We start from the raw sequence: 15891 nt of genomic DNA on the forward strand, positions 1-15891 counted from the left end.
ATGTAAGAACAAATCACAGCAGGACTTGAGACTCTTTCTCACCAGTGTAATACCTCAAAATTTGGCATTGCTTTTTTTTTTTTTTTTTGTTGTTTATTTGTTTTGGCCATTTATGGACAGCACAACAAGCTGTAAACACAACAGTATTATCACCTTTCAAAGCTGGCATGACAAAGGTACTAGCCTGCTGACAAAGAGTAACATTAGTATTAATTTGAAGCTGTGTGTTCAGCCACTCAACAAATGTCCAATATTCATTCAGCTTCTCACTCGTCTTTGGTCTCAACCAACTCCTGTATGAAATATCTGGCACTTAATCTGCTAAATGCTTTTTTTAAACTTTGTCTTCTGTTTGGTGCTGGTCAGGGAGCATAAAGTCACTTTATCAGAGCTGCCTGAATCAGGCTGCTGAAAGAGAGGTCAATGAGAGCGGTGAGAGTGAACCAGACCAGTAATCTGAAGTCAAACCAAAACAATGAGCTGAAAGACCCTAAAACACTACATAGGACTGAAAAGAATTGCATTCAGGTAGTAATTGTCAGTGGGTTGGATACTATTGGCAACTCCTTTCACATTACCCATAGTGATTTGAGCCATTGTTAATTTAAAAATATCATTAGAGCAGCAAATGTAATTTTACATTTTTATGTCCATATGGACAAATAATTAAGACAGGGATGACTCTTTTATTGAGTCTAAATGTGATGTTATGTCTTCACACAGTTAAAAACTATTAACTGTGTGAATATTTCTCTTGCTCACTTCTTTCAAGCCAATAATTAAAATTTAAAGTCACGCTGGCACACGAGTAGCGGTGGTGTTGGACTGTGACCCTGTTTGTTTACCATACACACCAGTGGACTAGGAGAAGGAAGTGTGAGCCTGTTCACTTCAGAAGTTTCCTTTGTGAATGTTCTGGCCAAGTAACCAAGAAACACTCAGTTAAGAGAAAGCAGCCAAATTCATTTGGTTTGGAGTGACGTGACATTAGGTACCCAATCTTCGCTTTTATCTGAACAGTGAAGGCTGAACTGTAGGAAATGAACTCAAAGCTCAGTATCTGAAAGCCATCAGTACATTGAGATATTGGTTGTTTGGGTGGCGTTCTTGTCCCCACCCTCCCAGTTGAACAGGAAGTGATATCAAGGCCTGTTGACGGTTTCATCAGCTGTTTAGTCTGTCCACTCTTCTGAACACTTCAGCCACACGCTCACCAGTTTCCAACTCCAGCATGTCTATCATCTGATGCGGCATTAAGACATCAGTGAAGGAAACACAAACATGGCTCTGACCCATGGTCCTGCTCACAATGGGGCTCCCCCTGCAATAAAATATGATGAATGGTCAGTAACTTCCTACTCAGGCGGGCCAAATGCAACCACAGCGCTTGCTGCTCAGACGCAGGGTCCCCTGCTGTACTCTACTGTACATATTTGGTGTGTGTGCGGTCAGGAAACCCCACAAAATGACTATGTTGTATTACTGCATGAGACAAAGAGACACCAGGCCTAACCATAAACATGGGCATATGACAGCATGGAAATAGCTTTGAGGAATTCCTTAAGGTTGAGAGAATGCCTAAACCGGGACTGATGCTGAGCTCAGTAAAAAAAAAAATGGCAGCTTGGTTTGGTCATATAATACTTTTCTCCCACAAAAAGGCCAAACTAGGCAGGAACAATATGTGACATTTTTATGTAAGTAAACATAAAGATTAAAAACAAAATTGTGTTTTGACAGTGTGGAAAGGTTTGTGCTCTTGACTTACTGATAAGTGCTGTCAAAGCAAACAGTTTGATTTTATAGGTAAAAATTCACCATTTTGAAAAGAAAAATCTGTTTTTTTATGTATAAAAAGTGACTTACACAAAATGTGTAATTAAGGTGAATGTTTGGTTCACTTTCATGTTCTCATCAACCTCTTTTTCAGCAGCTGTTTTAACCGAAAAGAAACTCTGACTAACCCACTTGACACTAACTGCCAGACACCAAATGTCTGATAGGCAACGTTAGCAAAGAGCTTGTGAACGTAGTGGGAAATTTAGCAGCTATAGAGCCTATTTACTTCAATGTTTTGGGGAAGAGCAAAACAAAGCTAAAAGGAGAGTGAATATTGGACTTGCATTCATCAGGTGGAGCGATGCTAATGTTGCTCCATGCTGTGTTAGCATGTTCGACTATGTCCAAATAGCCAAGAAAATTTATAAATACAGTTTAAAATAAGTACAAAAGTTTCAAACACACCCAGTAGTGGCTGAGCAGCGGAGGGAAGGTGCGTGTGGGAGAGGGAAAGAGAAGGTGAATTAAGGGAAGATGGTGGAGTGAGTCATCAGCAGGTCAAAGGTCAAGGGTGTTAACAGTGGGTCCACAGGATGCTGACGTCACACACAGGGAGGGTGGAGGGACTCAGGTTTAAATTTAGAAATGACATCACACTCTCAGGACACCCCTCTGGTTTATTTATTTATTTTTTTTTTTTTGTCCTATTGTCCAAAGATTTCATCTCAAAACCATTTTAGAACTTTGTCAACCCATGATGTTTGGAAACTTAGGCAATTGGTTACTTCTTTCAGAATGACTCATCTGACCTTTGCATAAAGGAGCTATTATTTCAAGAATGAACCCTTCTGCGGGGAGTGAAAAATGCCACAGAGACAACTGTTTATGATTAAACAAAAGAAAAAGAAAGGAAAACCAAAAGAATGCCCTGAGTTCTGCTGATTACAGCATGATACAAGCAAAGTTAATATTCAAGCTCCTTAAGATAGGTTATGATTGTCACTATACTCAGCCGGTTGTTGCACTGCATTGTTTTCAACTTTGGGTCTAGCATAGAATGGATGTTGATATTTTAAAGCTGCACTACTCAGTGTTTTTTATATTAACAATGGGTCAAATAACTATGTGGAATATGAAAGGTGTCACTTGTTATAACAAATCCACAGACAATTATCACCCACCACTGCAGTTTACCCTCAGTTCTATAGTGTTTTATCATTTTTCAGCACATTGTTTTGGTTTTACCACCTGCCACTTTAATGGTTTGGTTCAGTTCTTACAGTTCTCATCATTCTCATTTCCAGCTACGTTGTTAGCATAAAACTGGTGTTTCAGTGCTGTGTTTACAGCTTGAGACAGCCCCTTTAAATGAAGTAATGTCCACTTGTCCTTCATCACAGCATAGATGTGAGTTACAAGCTGTTTAACCAAAGAGTGAGTTTTCCTTCCCAGATAATTTCATTTGAAGGTTTTTATTGTAAAGGCCTGAAAAGGTCAAAGTTCATTATTTTTCATTAATATTACTCATGCAAAAGTTTTGCATGAGTAATATTTTTCTCTCTTGTCCTTTTTATTATCTTGTGACCCTTGTCTGGGGATCTTTTAGGGGTCCTTGACTCTTACTTTGGGAGCCACAGTTTTAGATCAGTAAAACCTTTTTTGTTGATGTCATGTGTCTGCATTTGCTAGATTGTCTCTGCGGAGAGATCCCACGCACTCCACCAAAATTTGTTTTGAGCAACTGTTGTTGGGAGAACTCCCTTTAAAACTCAGTTGTTTGGATGGATCAGTCTTCGTGTGGGTAGTGATGAACCTTCTCCTGGCTGAGACCAGAAGGTGGGTCTTGTTGACCATAGCTGACCATGATTTGCTGTAAAAACCACAGCAGGAGGCAAGTCATCCCACATTCATTTTTATGGCTGGAATCCCCCATTAACCAGACATGAGACTCTACACAAACATTTATGCACAGTATGGAAACATAGTCACATTACGCAATTATTTTTCTAGCTGTTAAGAAATTCATAATGGGGTTTAGATAGCTTACAATAACAGCGTCTTTGTTAAGGGGATCTCTTCCCGTCATCGACCCTCTGTTGTGTTTGTTCTTTTGTTTCTCCTGGACGTGAACCTGAATATCATTTAGAAAGAAGTAACTATTAAACTCATGCAAATGCCCCAGAAATTATATAAGAGCTGTTTTCTTTTGAGGAAACCCCCTCTCTGTATGGTATGATACAGTGGTTATAACATACCCACATTTCCCTAAAGTATTGGTTCCTAACCTGAGGGTCGGGGCCCAGAGAGGGGTCATATGACAAATCTAAGAGGTTACGAGATTATTTCTGGGCTATGAAACAAGAAAAAACAAAATTGTACTACACAAATTAAATGTATCTTTTGTACTTTTTCATCTTTGCTCTTACTCACTGTTTAGTTTATTTTTCAGGTTTCAAAGACAAAATTGTGTATTCAAATTAAACATTATATAAGAATTAAATTAATCTTTCATTCATAGACATTGAATCATGTTACATGTGACGATGGGTCACAGTCGACGCAGGACTGAAATAGGGGGTCACTAGTAAAAAGGTTGAGTCTGGTAAAGCAAAGTTCAGCAGCCGCTAGCTAGTTGGTAAAATCTCGCAGCTTGACGAATTTCAGCAAAATGCGGTTCATAGTCAGGCCTGAGGCCATAACATGATGACCCATAACAAGTAAATCATGAGGCACAGAAGTTAAAAAAAAAAAACAAAAAAAAAAAACACCATTCTTTCACTGTCTGATCATTTCTAGCAAAATGGATCGTCAACTAGATTTTTTACGAAACAACAATTTCAACACATTTCACAAATCGCTACAAATTTAATCCAATACAGCACTGGGGCAACTGTCTACAACAATAATAGCAACAATCCTGCAAACTTCAATAGCATTTCACCAACAGGCTGTACTTGTAACATAATATACCTGAATGTACCTAACTCAGTCAACTCATCCTTGCACAAGGTCCAAAGAAGTATTACTCTCCAAAACCCAGCCAATCAGCACCATGTGTATTTTGATGCAACTCCAGATGGGGATTATAAATCACTAAACATTTCCTGTTATTAAAAAACATTTACAGGATTGCACAGCCTGTTTGCTTTCAAGTTATTTGTTGTAACTAAGTGTAATTTGGTCATTGCTGTAATATTGCAGCAGTGTATTACAGAGTATACCTCCCATCCCTGCTGCTTGCACAGCCGGTATAAATACAGACTAGGTTTGCCACATCCAGCTGTTCCAAAACATCTTCCTCCTTGATGTTCCTCCTCTCTCCTCCCTATGTTCTGGCTCTTAATTGAAAACAGTGGCGGTGCTGACATTTGGGCTGAGCCCTGTTATGCACTCTGCTGAAGGCCGCCCTTCCTTCCTCTGCTGTCAGAAAAGATGCTGACTCCTCTTGCCTCGTGTATCCCTTCATTTACCGCACCTTATCAGCAACAGAGTGCAGGAAACATCTCTTCATATATTTTTAAATTTAGTAATCCAGCGATTTATGTGTTTGCACCTGTTGCACTTTCTTTCTCTCTATTGTAAGAAAATATTCATTATGTAACATGAAAGAGTTGATATTAATGGAATCTGTCACTCCTGTTATTGTTCTTTGTGTTTTACTTGGAGGATGATCATGCTCTGAGTTTTGGAACTACAGTTAGTGTAATGCTTTGGAAGTATTAAGACGTTTGTTAGCATTTTAAAAGTATGGTGAATTAGCTATTAGCAGTTCCTGTTTGCAATGTACCTGAAGATGTACAGATGATTATCAGTGGATGACTTTGACACTGAAGAAAACTTCTGAGTTAGGCAAGTTCTGAGTTATAAGAAGCATCTTTTTTCTATCATTTCTAAGCACATTTATGGACAAATATGTGTGCTGTTTGTGTGAGTTATGACTCGCAAAGCTGTGGCTGATTTTCTAAGCAAATTGCAGAGTGCTAAAGGTTTAAAAGTACCTGGTCCCTCAGTTTGAAAACCTCTGTTCAGATGAAGTTAAACACATGAGTTTCCTGTCAGAACATTTGAACAGTTTAACTTCTCACTCTGCCTCTTGCTGCTTTTGAAAACTTGTTAAGAACTTTAATTGACGTCTTGGCGAGCTGTAATTTCCTTGACAATGTTGCATGAAACTGGCAAACCACAGAGTGAAGCCCAGTGTAAAGCGCTGCTCTGTCAAATCCAGACTCACATCTGCTTTGCATCCTAAGGATGCTGCACCTTTAGAGTTTCCAGCTTGCTTTATTTAATGTATTTCTGTGGAAACAGGATATTGGGGCGGGACATGATGCAGGAAGGAATTATTCAAGGAAAGACACTGTGTGGACATTTTCTTGGAAACCACGTGATTAAAGAAAGGCGACTGAATTATTGTACGGCAGCTGAGCGGTTTTCATGGAGGGTGAGAACAGCCAGCAGTGTGTGACGCTGACCTCTGACCTCCCTGTGTGTGTGTGTGTGTGTGTGTGTGTGTGTGTGTGTGTGTGTGTGTGTGTGTGTTATAATAAATCAATTTGAGCTCAGAAGTCAGCTGTCTGCCTGTTTGTGTCAGCGTCGCTCACACATGTTTGGATCCATGATTGTTTTCTCCAGCATCACCAAGCTGAAACTGACTGAATGATTCCATGGGACAGTGCACACAGCCACCTCACTCCTGCTCAGCCTTTTCCGAGAACTAATACTGCAGGAGACTCTGGAAAATGTGAAAGAAACATCATTTTTCCTTTTAGACTGAGAGGAATGTGGCACAGCGTTGATGGTTTTTGCAGGACTGGCTCGCCCGAGGCCCGTCTGTCCTTTTCCTTCTGAAGCAGGAATGTAGGTTAGTGAATTGATTAGCGCTAATAAGGCCTGTCCCTATTACAGCACGACCGCAGAGAAGCTGGACCGAAATAGCTCCTCTTTAGTGCAGTCTGGACATGTACTTAACACCGACTTTCAAACAAATCTGTGTTTATTTAAAATGGGTGGACTGGACTCAAGTCGTAGCTGTGTTCTGTTATTAAATCGTATTGGTTAACCGTCTGTAATATTAACCACCTGTGAGATCACTGAGATATTACAAGCAGCTCTCCCCTGACAGCACTTTGTCTGAATATTCTTGAAGACGGCGTAAAGGGGGGATTTGTAGCTGTGCTTTAAGGGGTTGCTGCGAAGCACATACTGTAGCTGCCACAGCTACACCATGCGCTACAGATGGTAAAATGTATCTGAGCTGAGGCAGCTACAGAGACACCATGTGAAGACCACAACAGTTTTGTCCGACATGTTAATAATGCTGGTGGAGATGATTGACACACACACACACACTCAGATGTACCGTGACGAGATCCAGAGGCCCATTGTTGTGCCGTTCATCTGCTGCCCTCGCCTCATGTTGCAGCGTGATGCACACAATCCCTGGAAGCTTAAAACATCCCAGTTCTTGCATGGCCTCATGCATACTCACCCGACATGTCACCCATTGAACATGTTTGGGGTGATCTGAATCTGCAGATGTGTCGCACTGCATGAGGCAAATGGTGGCCACGGCAGCCAGGTTCGAACTCATTTTAGATCCACAAAATGATCCCCCCCCCCCCCCCCCCAAAAAAAAATGCACATCTGTTGCCCCAGGGCAAACCTGTGCAGTAATCATGCTGTGTAATCAGCACCTTGACATGTCACACCTGTGAGGTGGATGGATGATCTTGGCAAAGGAGAAATGCTCATTAACACGGATTTAAACACATTTGAGAGAAAGACGCCTTTTGTCTGCTGAAAGATTCAACTTTCAACTCATGAAAAATGGGAGCAAAAACAAAAGTGTCTTGATAGTGCATTTATACTTTTGTTGAGTGTACTTCACTGGATGTGTTAAAACATTGATCTGCCAACCATTGAGATTCATACTCTGGGGATCATGAATGTCTGCAGTAATTTCTTTTTACGGCGATCCATTCAATAGTTATATTGTAATAGATATTTCAGCCTGGACCGACTGACTGACCAACCAACAGACAGACCGACATTTCCATCCCAACACTATCAAATTTTAATTAAATCACATGGAAGACGAGCGCAGGGGAACCATTTTTGGCCGCATCATCAAACACTGACCTGATATTCAAGATTTTGGCTGCTTACGCTGCTGTTACTTGATTTGGTTTTGATTTAATAAGTAGATATTTTAACAGTCTGCAGTCTGAAACCTTCAGAATGAGACAAACATTAACCTTTTGTTATTTGCAGCTCCTTATTTAACAATGACTCAACTCACTGTAATCAAAAGCACATTCTTTACTTGATTTAAACCTGAGTCACTTCCATGCTCAGTGCTGCTGTTATTGGCTGATATTGGCGTCTTGGATAAAATGAAAGGAATAAAACTTTCTATAGATGGTATCACTGTGTTCATTAGCAACAGAAGGCAGCAAAAAGATTATTAAATGCAAGAATATTATATTATACAAAGGGCTGTTCCATCAGCTGAAATCATTAACAGCTTCTGTGTGGGTTGAGTAAAGCTGAAGTCTTCTGTAGAAGATGCTGTACAAGGTGCCTCCGTCCATCTCTGTCACTTGTCCATCAGCACCTCAGTGATGTCAGGAAGCTTCTGCCCTGGAAATTTCCATCCTCTGGAATAAGTTGTGTTTTCCACACAGCTGTCTCCCTCATGGAAACACACCAGGACGGAGCCTGATGGAAGCCAGATGAGCTGAAATTCCACAACAATAATTACAGTGCCCAATTATACAGCTTTTACAGTACACACTTTAACACAATGGGTATCTACTGTTTATCTGCAGTTCTGGGCGGATGTGAGCCCCTGAGGTTACCATGACAACTCATAAATATCTGTTATGGTGGAGTATCCAGGAACGACTGCATGTGTCATGCTCACGTCACTCTCAGAGCCTGTAAAATTTCTTTTGAGGGTTTACAGGGGATTTTAGTCTTGTCAGGTCTTGGTCACTTGAAACCCAGTTTAGTCTTTAAACAACAACAATTTAAAATTCATTGGGAAAAAATACTACAAACGGGACCATATCAAGGCTGTGATGTACGGCAGAGAGACTTATATTGATCTGAGCAGTAAAAGATAAATACAGTATGAGGAGGGTAGGAGATGCTAGGTGAAATTTGATCTTTTCTCAGTGATCGGCTGTTTATCTCTGATCAAAGAGGAAGTTTGACATTTTGTAGAATATGCTTTTTGTTTTCTTGTTGCTAGTGAGATGACAAGGTTGACACCACTCTTGTGTCTGTTCGCGAAATATAAAGTGAGAGTTAACTTAGCTTCTAAAGCCTATAAAGCTTTTTATTCATTACACTGTACTGTGTCTGGTTTGTTTATTATGAACCCAAAACCAAAATGCTGCTAAAACATTTCGTGATTTTACAACCTGCTCATGGTAACAATGAGACTCTACTTGTTGTACGGACACCATTAGTGAGTCGGGGTCAGAGAGGCATTATGTTTTCAGGTCGTCCGTCCTGTTCTCGTCCTTCAAATTTCGCACAAACATTCACTTTGGACTCAAGGATGAACTGATTAGATTTTGGTGGTCGAAGGTCAAAGGTCGCTGTGACCTCCCAAACACGTTTTTGGCCATAACTCACAAATTCATACGCTGTGACAACAATTTAACACAAATGTCTAACAGGAGAAAATTATTAAGTGGAGACATTTTATATCCAATGGTCAAAGTTCAACTTCAAAGTGACACCGTAATGTTCTGCAAAAACACTTATTCAGTGCTGTAACTCAGAATCGGGAGATTGTGACCATATTTTCTGTAACATGACAGCTGTGAGGTCTTTTGGACATGGCAAGCTAATTGGCTTCTGGCTGTGGCTTCAAAGATAGTGCACAGACACTAGACACTAGTGATTTGAGTGTTGAACTATTGTACATGTGCATGTGTATGATAAGCTTAATAGGATGCAGTAAACTATTTGATAGCCTGCACGTATCCCTTGGTGCTTGTATAACCATGGAGATATAAACACAAATACAAACCTGTGTTTCTCCAGCATTTACTGCGCTGCGTTCAAACACTCCTCCTCCGCATGTTAATGTGTTAAAAAAGCTCGTCTGCTTTATCCTGAGCTGTTGTACCCGTCGTTACAGTATAAAATCTTTATGTAAAGTGAAGGGTTAAACTCCTGCCTTCACTTGATACGACTCAAACCTTTACATGTGACACTTTCAAAGAGCACTGAACCCGTTCCTGTCAGGTGTATGAATCCAGTCAGTAACTTAGCGGGGACTTGCATGATGAATGTTATTGGTCTCTTGAGGCTCATCTACTCCACAGGCAGGGTTTGATGTGGGCAGGCTGTCTTTGCTCCCACTGTGGTCGGACTCTTGAAAAGGATTCTGAGTCGGGGTCCCCTGCTCTCGTCGTCTGCCCAAACCATCACGCCCCATGTCTCCTCCTTGATGTGGCAGATTTGAGCGGCCATAATAAAAATTAAGAGATCATAAATGCAGGATGGATGCACCATGTGTTTTGGTGGATAATGCATGTGCCCCCAAAGAGAGGTTCAACTCCCTCTGAAGCACTGCACCACTCTCTACACTCTGTTAGCTTTTCAATGGATGTAGTGTGTGACCCATATTTGCTTGGCTTTGTGTTTGATGCTTAAGTGGAGTTTTACATTACTTTATTGTACTATATAAATTCAGTGGGTAATAATACCATTTATGTTGCCCTGTATAGCACAAAATTGTCATAATCCTGAAGGACTGACGTGCTGTTGATCAAAGGTCAGTCCTGTTCTCTATTTTATAAGTGCACACACAGGTTTCATGGTTTTTCCTACTGTTGTGACTGCATGTAAGTCACTTACTGGCTGTACTAATTCACTGCAGTGCAAGTTGGTTTAGTCGGTGTTGTTGCATCTGATGAAGGTCACTGGTCACAATCAGTTTTTTTACCGAAAGATGAAATGAGTATGTATATTCGAATTAATTCAAACGAATCGCGGGTCATTTTGAATTTGTTTCCATCTTGATTTTTTGAAAAAGTGACAGCTGTATAGTAGCCCACAAAGCTGGATCATGAGTGGGTTTCAGTTGGTATCATTATGTTTGAAGGAATATACAGCTAGCACAGGTGAGTGCCCTACTGGGTCTGGGGTCACAGGTAATTTTCAAACAGTTATTTAATTAAGCTGTTTATAGTAGATACATATTGTGAATGATTGTGTTTTATTTGTGCATCTGAAGGACTTCACCATGTTGGGACCTATAAACATGTCACCAGTGGACACAGTCCTGGTCTCATGGTCCCCTCTTATTTTAAATGTGCACAGTGGGATCTGGAAACTTCCAGTCGGTTTCTGTGACTGGAATTTCACATGTTGGTGTTTTGAAGTTTGGGAAGCGTGATTCACCTCAGACACCGATCTGAGTGACAACCCTACATTACTCACTTACAACAAGCTTTGTGTTTACAGCCAGAGGGAGGGGACGTATGTGGGGTTGGAAGGGCTTCCCTGAAGTATTTCCATCATGTGCCAGGTCTGGTCGTCTGGCACATTTGCTGTAAATGAAGCGAGCCTGTGTTACGAAATAAAACCTAGACAGGCGAAAATCACCCACCATATAATTAGCTTTTTTAACATGTGACTTCTTAACGTCTTTACCACACTGTATGCCTTTTACAGATTTCTGCTGGGAACAAGAGGCTGAGTGGCACTCATGCAGCTGCAGTGAAACAGAGAGCTGAAGTTTTAAACCAAAAGTTCCACATCTGAGAGCACACTAATGGCCACCAAGGCTTTTTTTAAGAACACAATCTTGTTTTGTTAAACAATCTCGTAAAGAATATCAATTACTGTAAAATAAAGACTCTTTCCATAAAACAGCCTCCTTCGTGTCTGAGGGAAAGGTTCCAGCCACAGTTCACACCAGTGACACACAATATTTTTGAACTATCCTCTGTTTTATGGCTGTAGGCTCAGAGAGACGAGAAATACACAAAGTAAAGAGAAATAATAATATCATCATCACATATTCAAAGTGTTAAATGTTACACAAAGTTACAAAATACCCTATAGAAATATATAAAAAATATAAAATATATAGAATATAGAAAAATATACTAAAACCAAAGCAAAAGTTACAAAATACAGGTCAATTATAATGATTGAACACCATCACATAAAACAAATTTTCTGTTAAAAAAAGGGGGAAAAAAAGGGAATCATTTAGTTCAGCAAAGTCAAGCATGCTACAATCAGTCGGATCCTCAAATGCTTGTTGCTTATTCTGACAGAGGAGGGTTAAATAAGTTAACCCTCCTCTGTCAGAGTAACTACTCCACAACAGGTGAATGGTTTTCAGAGAGTTTTTAGGAGTTGATGGTGCAAAAACATCTTCTGAAAAAACTGAACTTATGGGTATCATATCCATGGCAACTAAGCTAACCAGCTTGCTAACTGACAGCTAGCAAGTTAGCGCGTTTGTTCGTACAGGAACAACCCTAACCTTAACCCTATGTAGAGGAGGAGACCTCTGTGGATAATTTAGCAGGTGTCAAAATATCAGTGATTGTATATGGTTTATATTTACCACATGGAGAATACAATAAATGCTTCTGAACTGACGCAGTCTAAGGCTTCTTTTCTCTTTGTAACATCATTTCAGGTGACAGTGCAGTTTTGTGGTGTGTGAATCAATCAGAAAACAACAGTGAGCGCACGTCTCCGTCTGACGCTCAGGTTTCATCAGGGCAGAGGATGTGGTCAGCTCTCCCCGACATGTTTAGCATCTGCCGTCATTGCCGTGTTGATGGGAATGGCTGGAAGGAACATGTCCAGACAGAGTGGGTGGCTACGGCCCCTTCCACCCAAAACACTCTCTCCAGGAGACAGACACACATCCACACTGTCTTACATCTGGGCTTTCCTCAGTTACTCGCTAAACCTCAGGCATCCTATCAATCATCATGTGACGCAAACATGTAACTCCTGCGGAACTGTTGGACTTGTGACCAACTTCATATCCAACCGAAACATTATGTGACATAGACTATGATCTCATTTAGTTGTAAAGCATTAAAACTTAACTGCTGTTAATTATAAGATTAAATTGCGCAATAGATAGGCAGGGATATGATTGGCAGGATGTGATGATGCAGAATCCCGAAAGTGGAAATGATACAAGGTCGGAGCAGGGTGAACTTCTGCCAAAACTTCAATAGCAAAAGAACAATGAACATAGTCTGAAAAAATATCAGACATTTAGTAGTCATCATCCTATTTGATTTGTAGTTTCAGACCATTCACAGTTGATTCGTTTCTGAAGTCTGTGACCCACATACAGCAGCATTTGGATTCTGATGCTCTGCGATGTCTTTTCACTGATGCCGAGTACACCTGCAGCTTTGTGGGTCCCTGGAGATTTGGGGTCCTGGTTTTTTAGTCCAGCTGCGTCAAACACCCATGAAACTTTAAGTCAGCACTTTAAAGTTGTGATCCTTAAGCTTTCAGTTCTTTGTGCTTGTTCAAGGAATTTGAATCCTGTCAGATAACAACAGACAGATGTAATTAAAAAATGTGAATAAATTGAAAAATGCTGATCACAAATAAGATCAAGAACGGGGACTGATTTAATGAAAATGTTATGGAGTGTAGTTTTAAACTTGTTGTCATTTCTTGCATTTCAATCCAAGATGCCAAAGTACAGACTGAAAACTAGAGAAAATATGTCGCTCTTGGAACCATGTTTCATCTCTGATTATCAATTTCTTGACAATAGCTTGGTTTGGAGTTGTATGATTTGAATCATAGTTGAAATGTGTTGAACAGCCCGTTGACCATTTAAGCCATCGACCATTAAGACACTCATTGTCTTATGTGTTGTAAGTTTCAAATTCTTATATCCATATTGTTCCCATTTGCATTTTCCTTTCTCTGCTGAATGATTGATACTTGAAAATGAATTGTAAAGTCTTGATACCGCCTCACCTCCCCTCTGTATTCTGGCACTTGAGAGGTGATAACGGAGACAATTAGAGAACACTTTATCTTGGCAGCGTGTCGGCCGGGCCTGTACTGTTACAACCTGTCAACAGGAGGAGCGTTCACACCCTGCAGCCGCTCCGTGTCTGTCTAAGGCTGACAGCAACGTTAGGATGTGCAGCCCCGTCGGTGTCAGGGAGGGTTTGGATGAAGTGAGAGCAGCTGTCGAGGCGTTCCCTTCCTTCTTACAGGTCTGAACTCTTACATACATGATCTGGCCTTGTGCCTGTGGCCTGAACATCTTCTGTTTCTGTATTTATTTAAGTGTGTGTTTCACCTGGGGAATTTTTGGATCCTTACATCTACACACCTTTTTGAAAAATGCGATATGAATGGAAGCATTGTGAATTCTGACTTCCATGCAAACTTTGGATGTGGCAGTACTGATTATTCTTTGTCATAATAGCAGTAAACTTGATTTAAGGGCCCCTTATGTATCCTGGCCTTGCTGCCTAAGACCGATTTCACAGAAGGGTGGTGAAAGTGCCTCATAAACTGGAAAAGTCCCTCTTTAGATTACATCCCATTTACAATCATATCAGTAGATTTATCAGGGGGCGTTTAAAACCGCAGGGAAGTTTGATGTCATCTGCTGATGTTTCATCCATTACAGTTCTACAAACGATAAGAAATAACATGTTTGCGGCCGGTCAAACCCATCCCCTTGAGCTGTGGTCTTCCACCCGGCTTCCCAGAACCTCGCTCTTTTGTGTAATAATCTCGACATTCTTCTGACTCCAGCTCACTCCTCCTGAGCTGGGCAGCTGTAAGTTCAGCGGTGTGGCATGAGAGCCAGAGCATTTATACGGTTCTGGACGCTTCATGTACAAATCCAAATCAGTTGCAAAGGAAATAGTTTTCCACTTTTGGTTGCGTCTCAATGTGGCGTTTACCACATGTCTGTCTTACTGTATATTTAGAACAGTACAGATCTGAATGTCCTTACTTAGTATGACATCCTTTTCCAAAGTGTTGACACCAATAATCCCGGAGCCTCCTTGGCCTTAAGGCAGCACATCCCTCCTTTTTCTTTATTTTTTCTGCTGCACATTAACATCAGCGTTTTATTTAAAGCAGCTGTAAAGAATATTTTTTATGTTAAAATGTATAAAAATATTATCACCTGACTTTGCAGCATCCAACACTTCGCTTACTCCGCTCTCACTAGTGTCGTTTGTCGTTTGATAGTCTGCCATATCACTTGAATAGGGTGGTTGTGTCACCAGCTTGTTCCCGCTTACCCAAAGTGGCTAATAATCAGCTAATGTAAATATACTGTATATTTAACCTTTGACCTCATTGGTGGCCCAGGAATGTTTTCGTGCTTTTGCACTTGCTATTTAAATGCCAAAAAAGCAAATAGGCAGAGGAAGACTTGGGTTATAATACCAGCTAATTATCTGCTGTTGTCTTTGTCTGCAGGTAACAACTCCTTCCTACCCTGTGGTGGTCAAGATGGGACACGCCCACTCTGGTATGGGAAAGGTGAGTAAATTAAACTATACAGAAAGTAGTCCCAAATCCCAGAACTTTAGTCCTGACCTTGATGCCTAACCCCTCGCCTTGAAACTGCCTGGATTTGGGGTAAGGACACATTTTAAACTGAACATATTTCAGTTAGTTTTCCTCTTTATCTTAAGCCAGGAACACTCCAGAAGGCGTCTAACTGATAGTGAAAAGGATCTGCGTCACACATACAACAGCTCACAAGTTCAGATTTCCACCTTTACATGCTCAGATTACAGGATCACACTCCAGTCCAGTGATGCAAATCAAACATGTGACATTAAACCAGACAGCTTTGACTGGTCTGAGGTTCAGACAGGAGGCAGGAGATCACAAACCTAAACGCCCACCTGTGTTATTTTGTACAGACCCGTGCTGTCTCTCCGTGATCTTTAAAATCAGTCATGATGGCCAAATCAAAGTTATAATCGGGCGAGTGAGGAGCATGTTCCTATGTTTACTCTCACTGAGCAGATGTCTGATTGTTACAAAGGCAGAACAGCAGAAACACAGACAGACACACACCACTGATAAGGTCTGAGTACAGTCCACTGG

At 40.7% G+C, this 15891-nt stretch overlaps 1 protein-coding gene across 4 annotated transcripts in view; it reads left to right on the forward strand.

Moving 5' to 3' along the window:
- The window catches only part of LOC130163805 (synapsin-3-like), a 115583-nt gene that overhangs the window by 78325 nt on the left and 21367 nt on the right, over nt 1–15891 (forward strand). For 3 of the 4 annotated variants that reach the window (XM_056368198.1, XM_056368197.1, XM_056368196.1), the window contains exons 7-8: nt 13845–14021; nt 15253–15315. In XM_056368198.1, the coding sequence (XP_056224173.1) occupies nt 13845–14021; nt 15253–15315 (240 nt within the window). The remainder of the gene's footprint in view (nt 1–13844; nt 14022–15252; nt 15316–15891) is intronic. The other variant, XM_056368199.1, reaches the window with a different exon arrangement.

This window comes from Seriola aureovittata, chromosome 22 (assembly GCF_021018895.1).
Source record: "Seriola aureovittata isolate HTS-2021-v1 ecotype China chromosome 22, ASM2101889v1, whole genome shotgun sequence".
NCBI classification, from domain to species: domain Eukaryota; kingdom Metazoa; phylum Chordata; class Actinopteri; order Carangiformes; family Carangidae; genus Seriola; species Seriola aureovittata.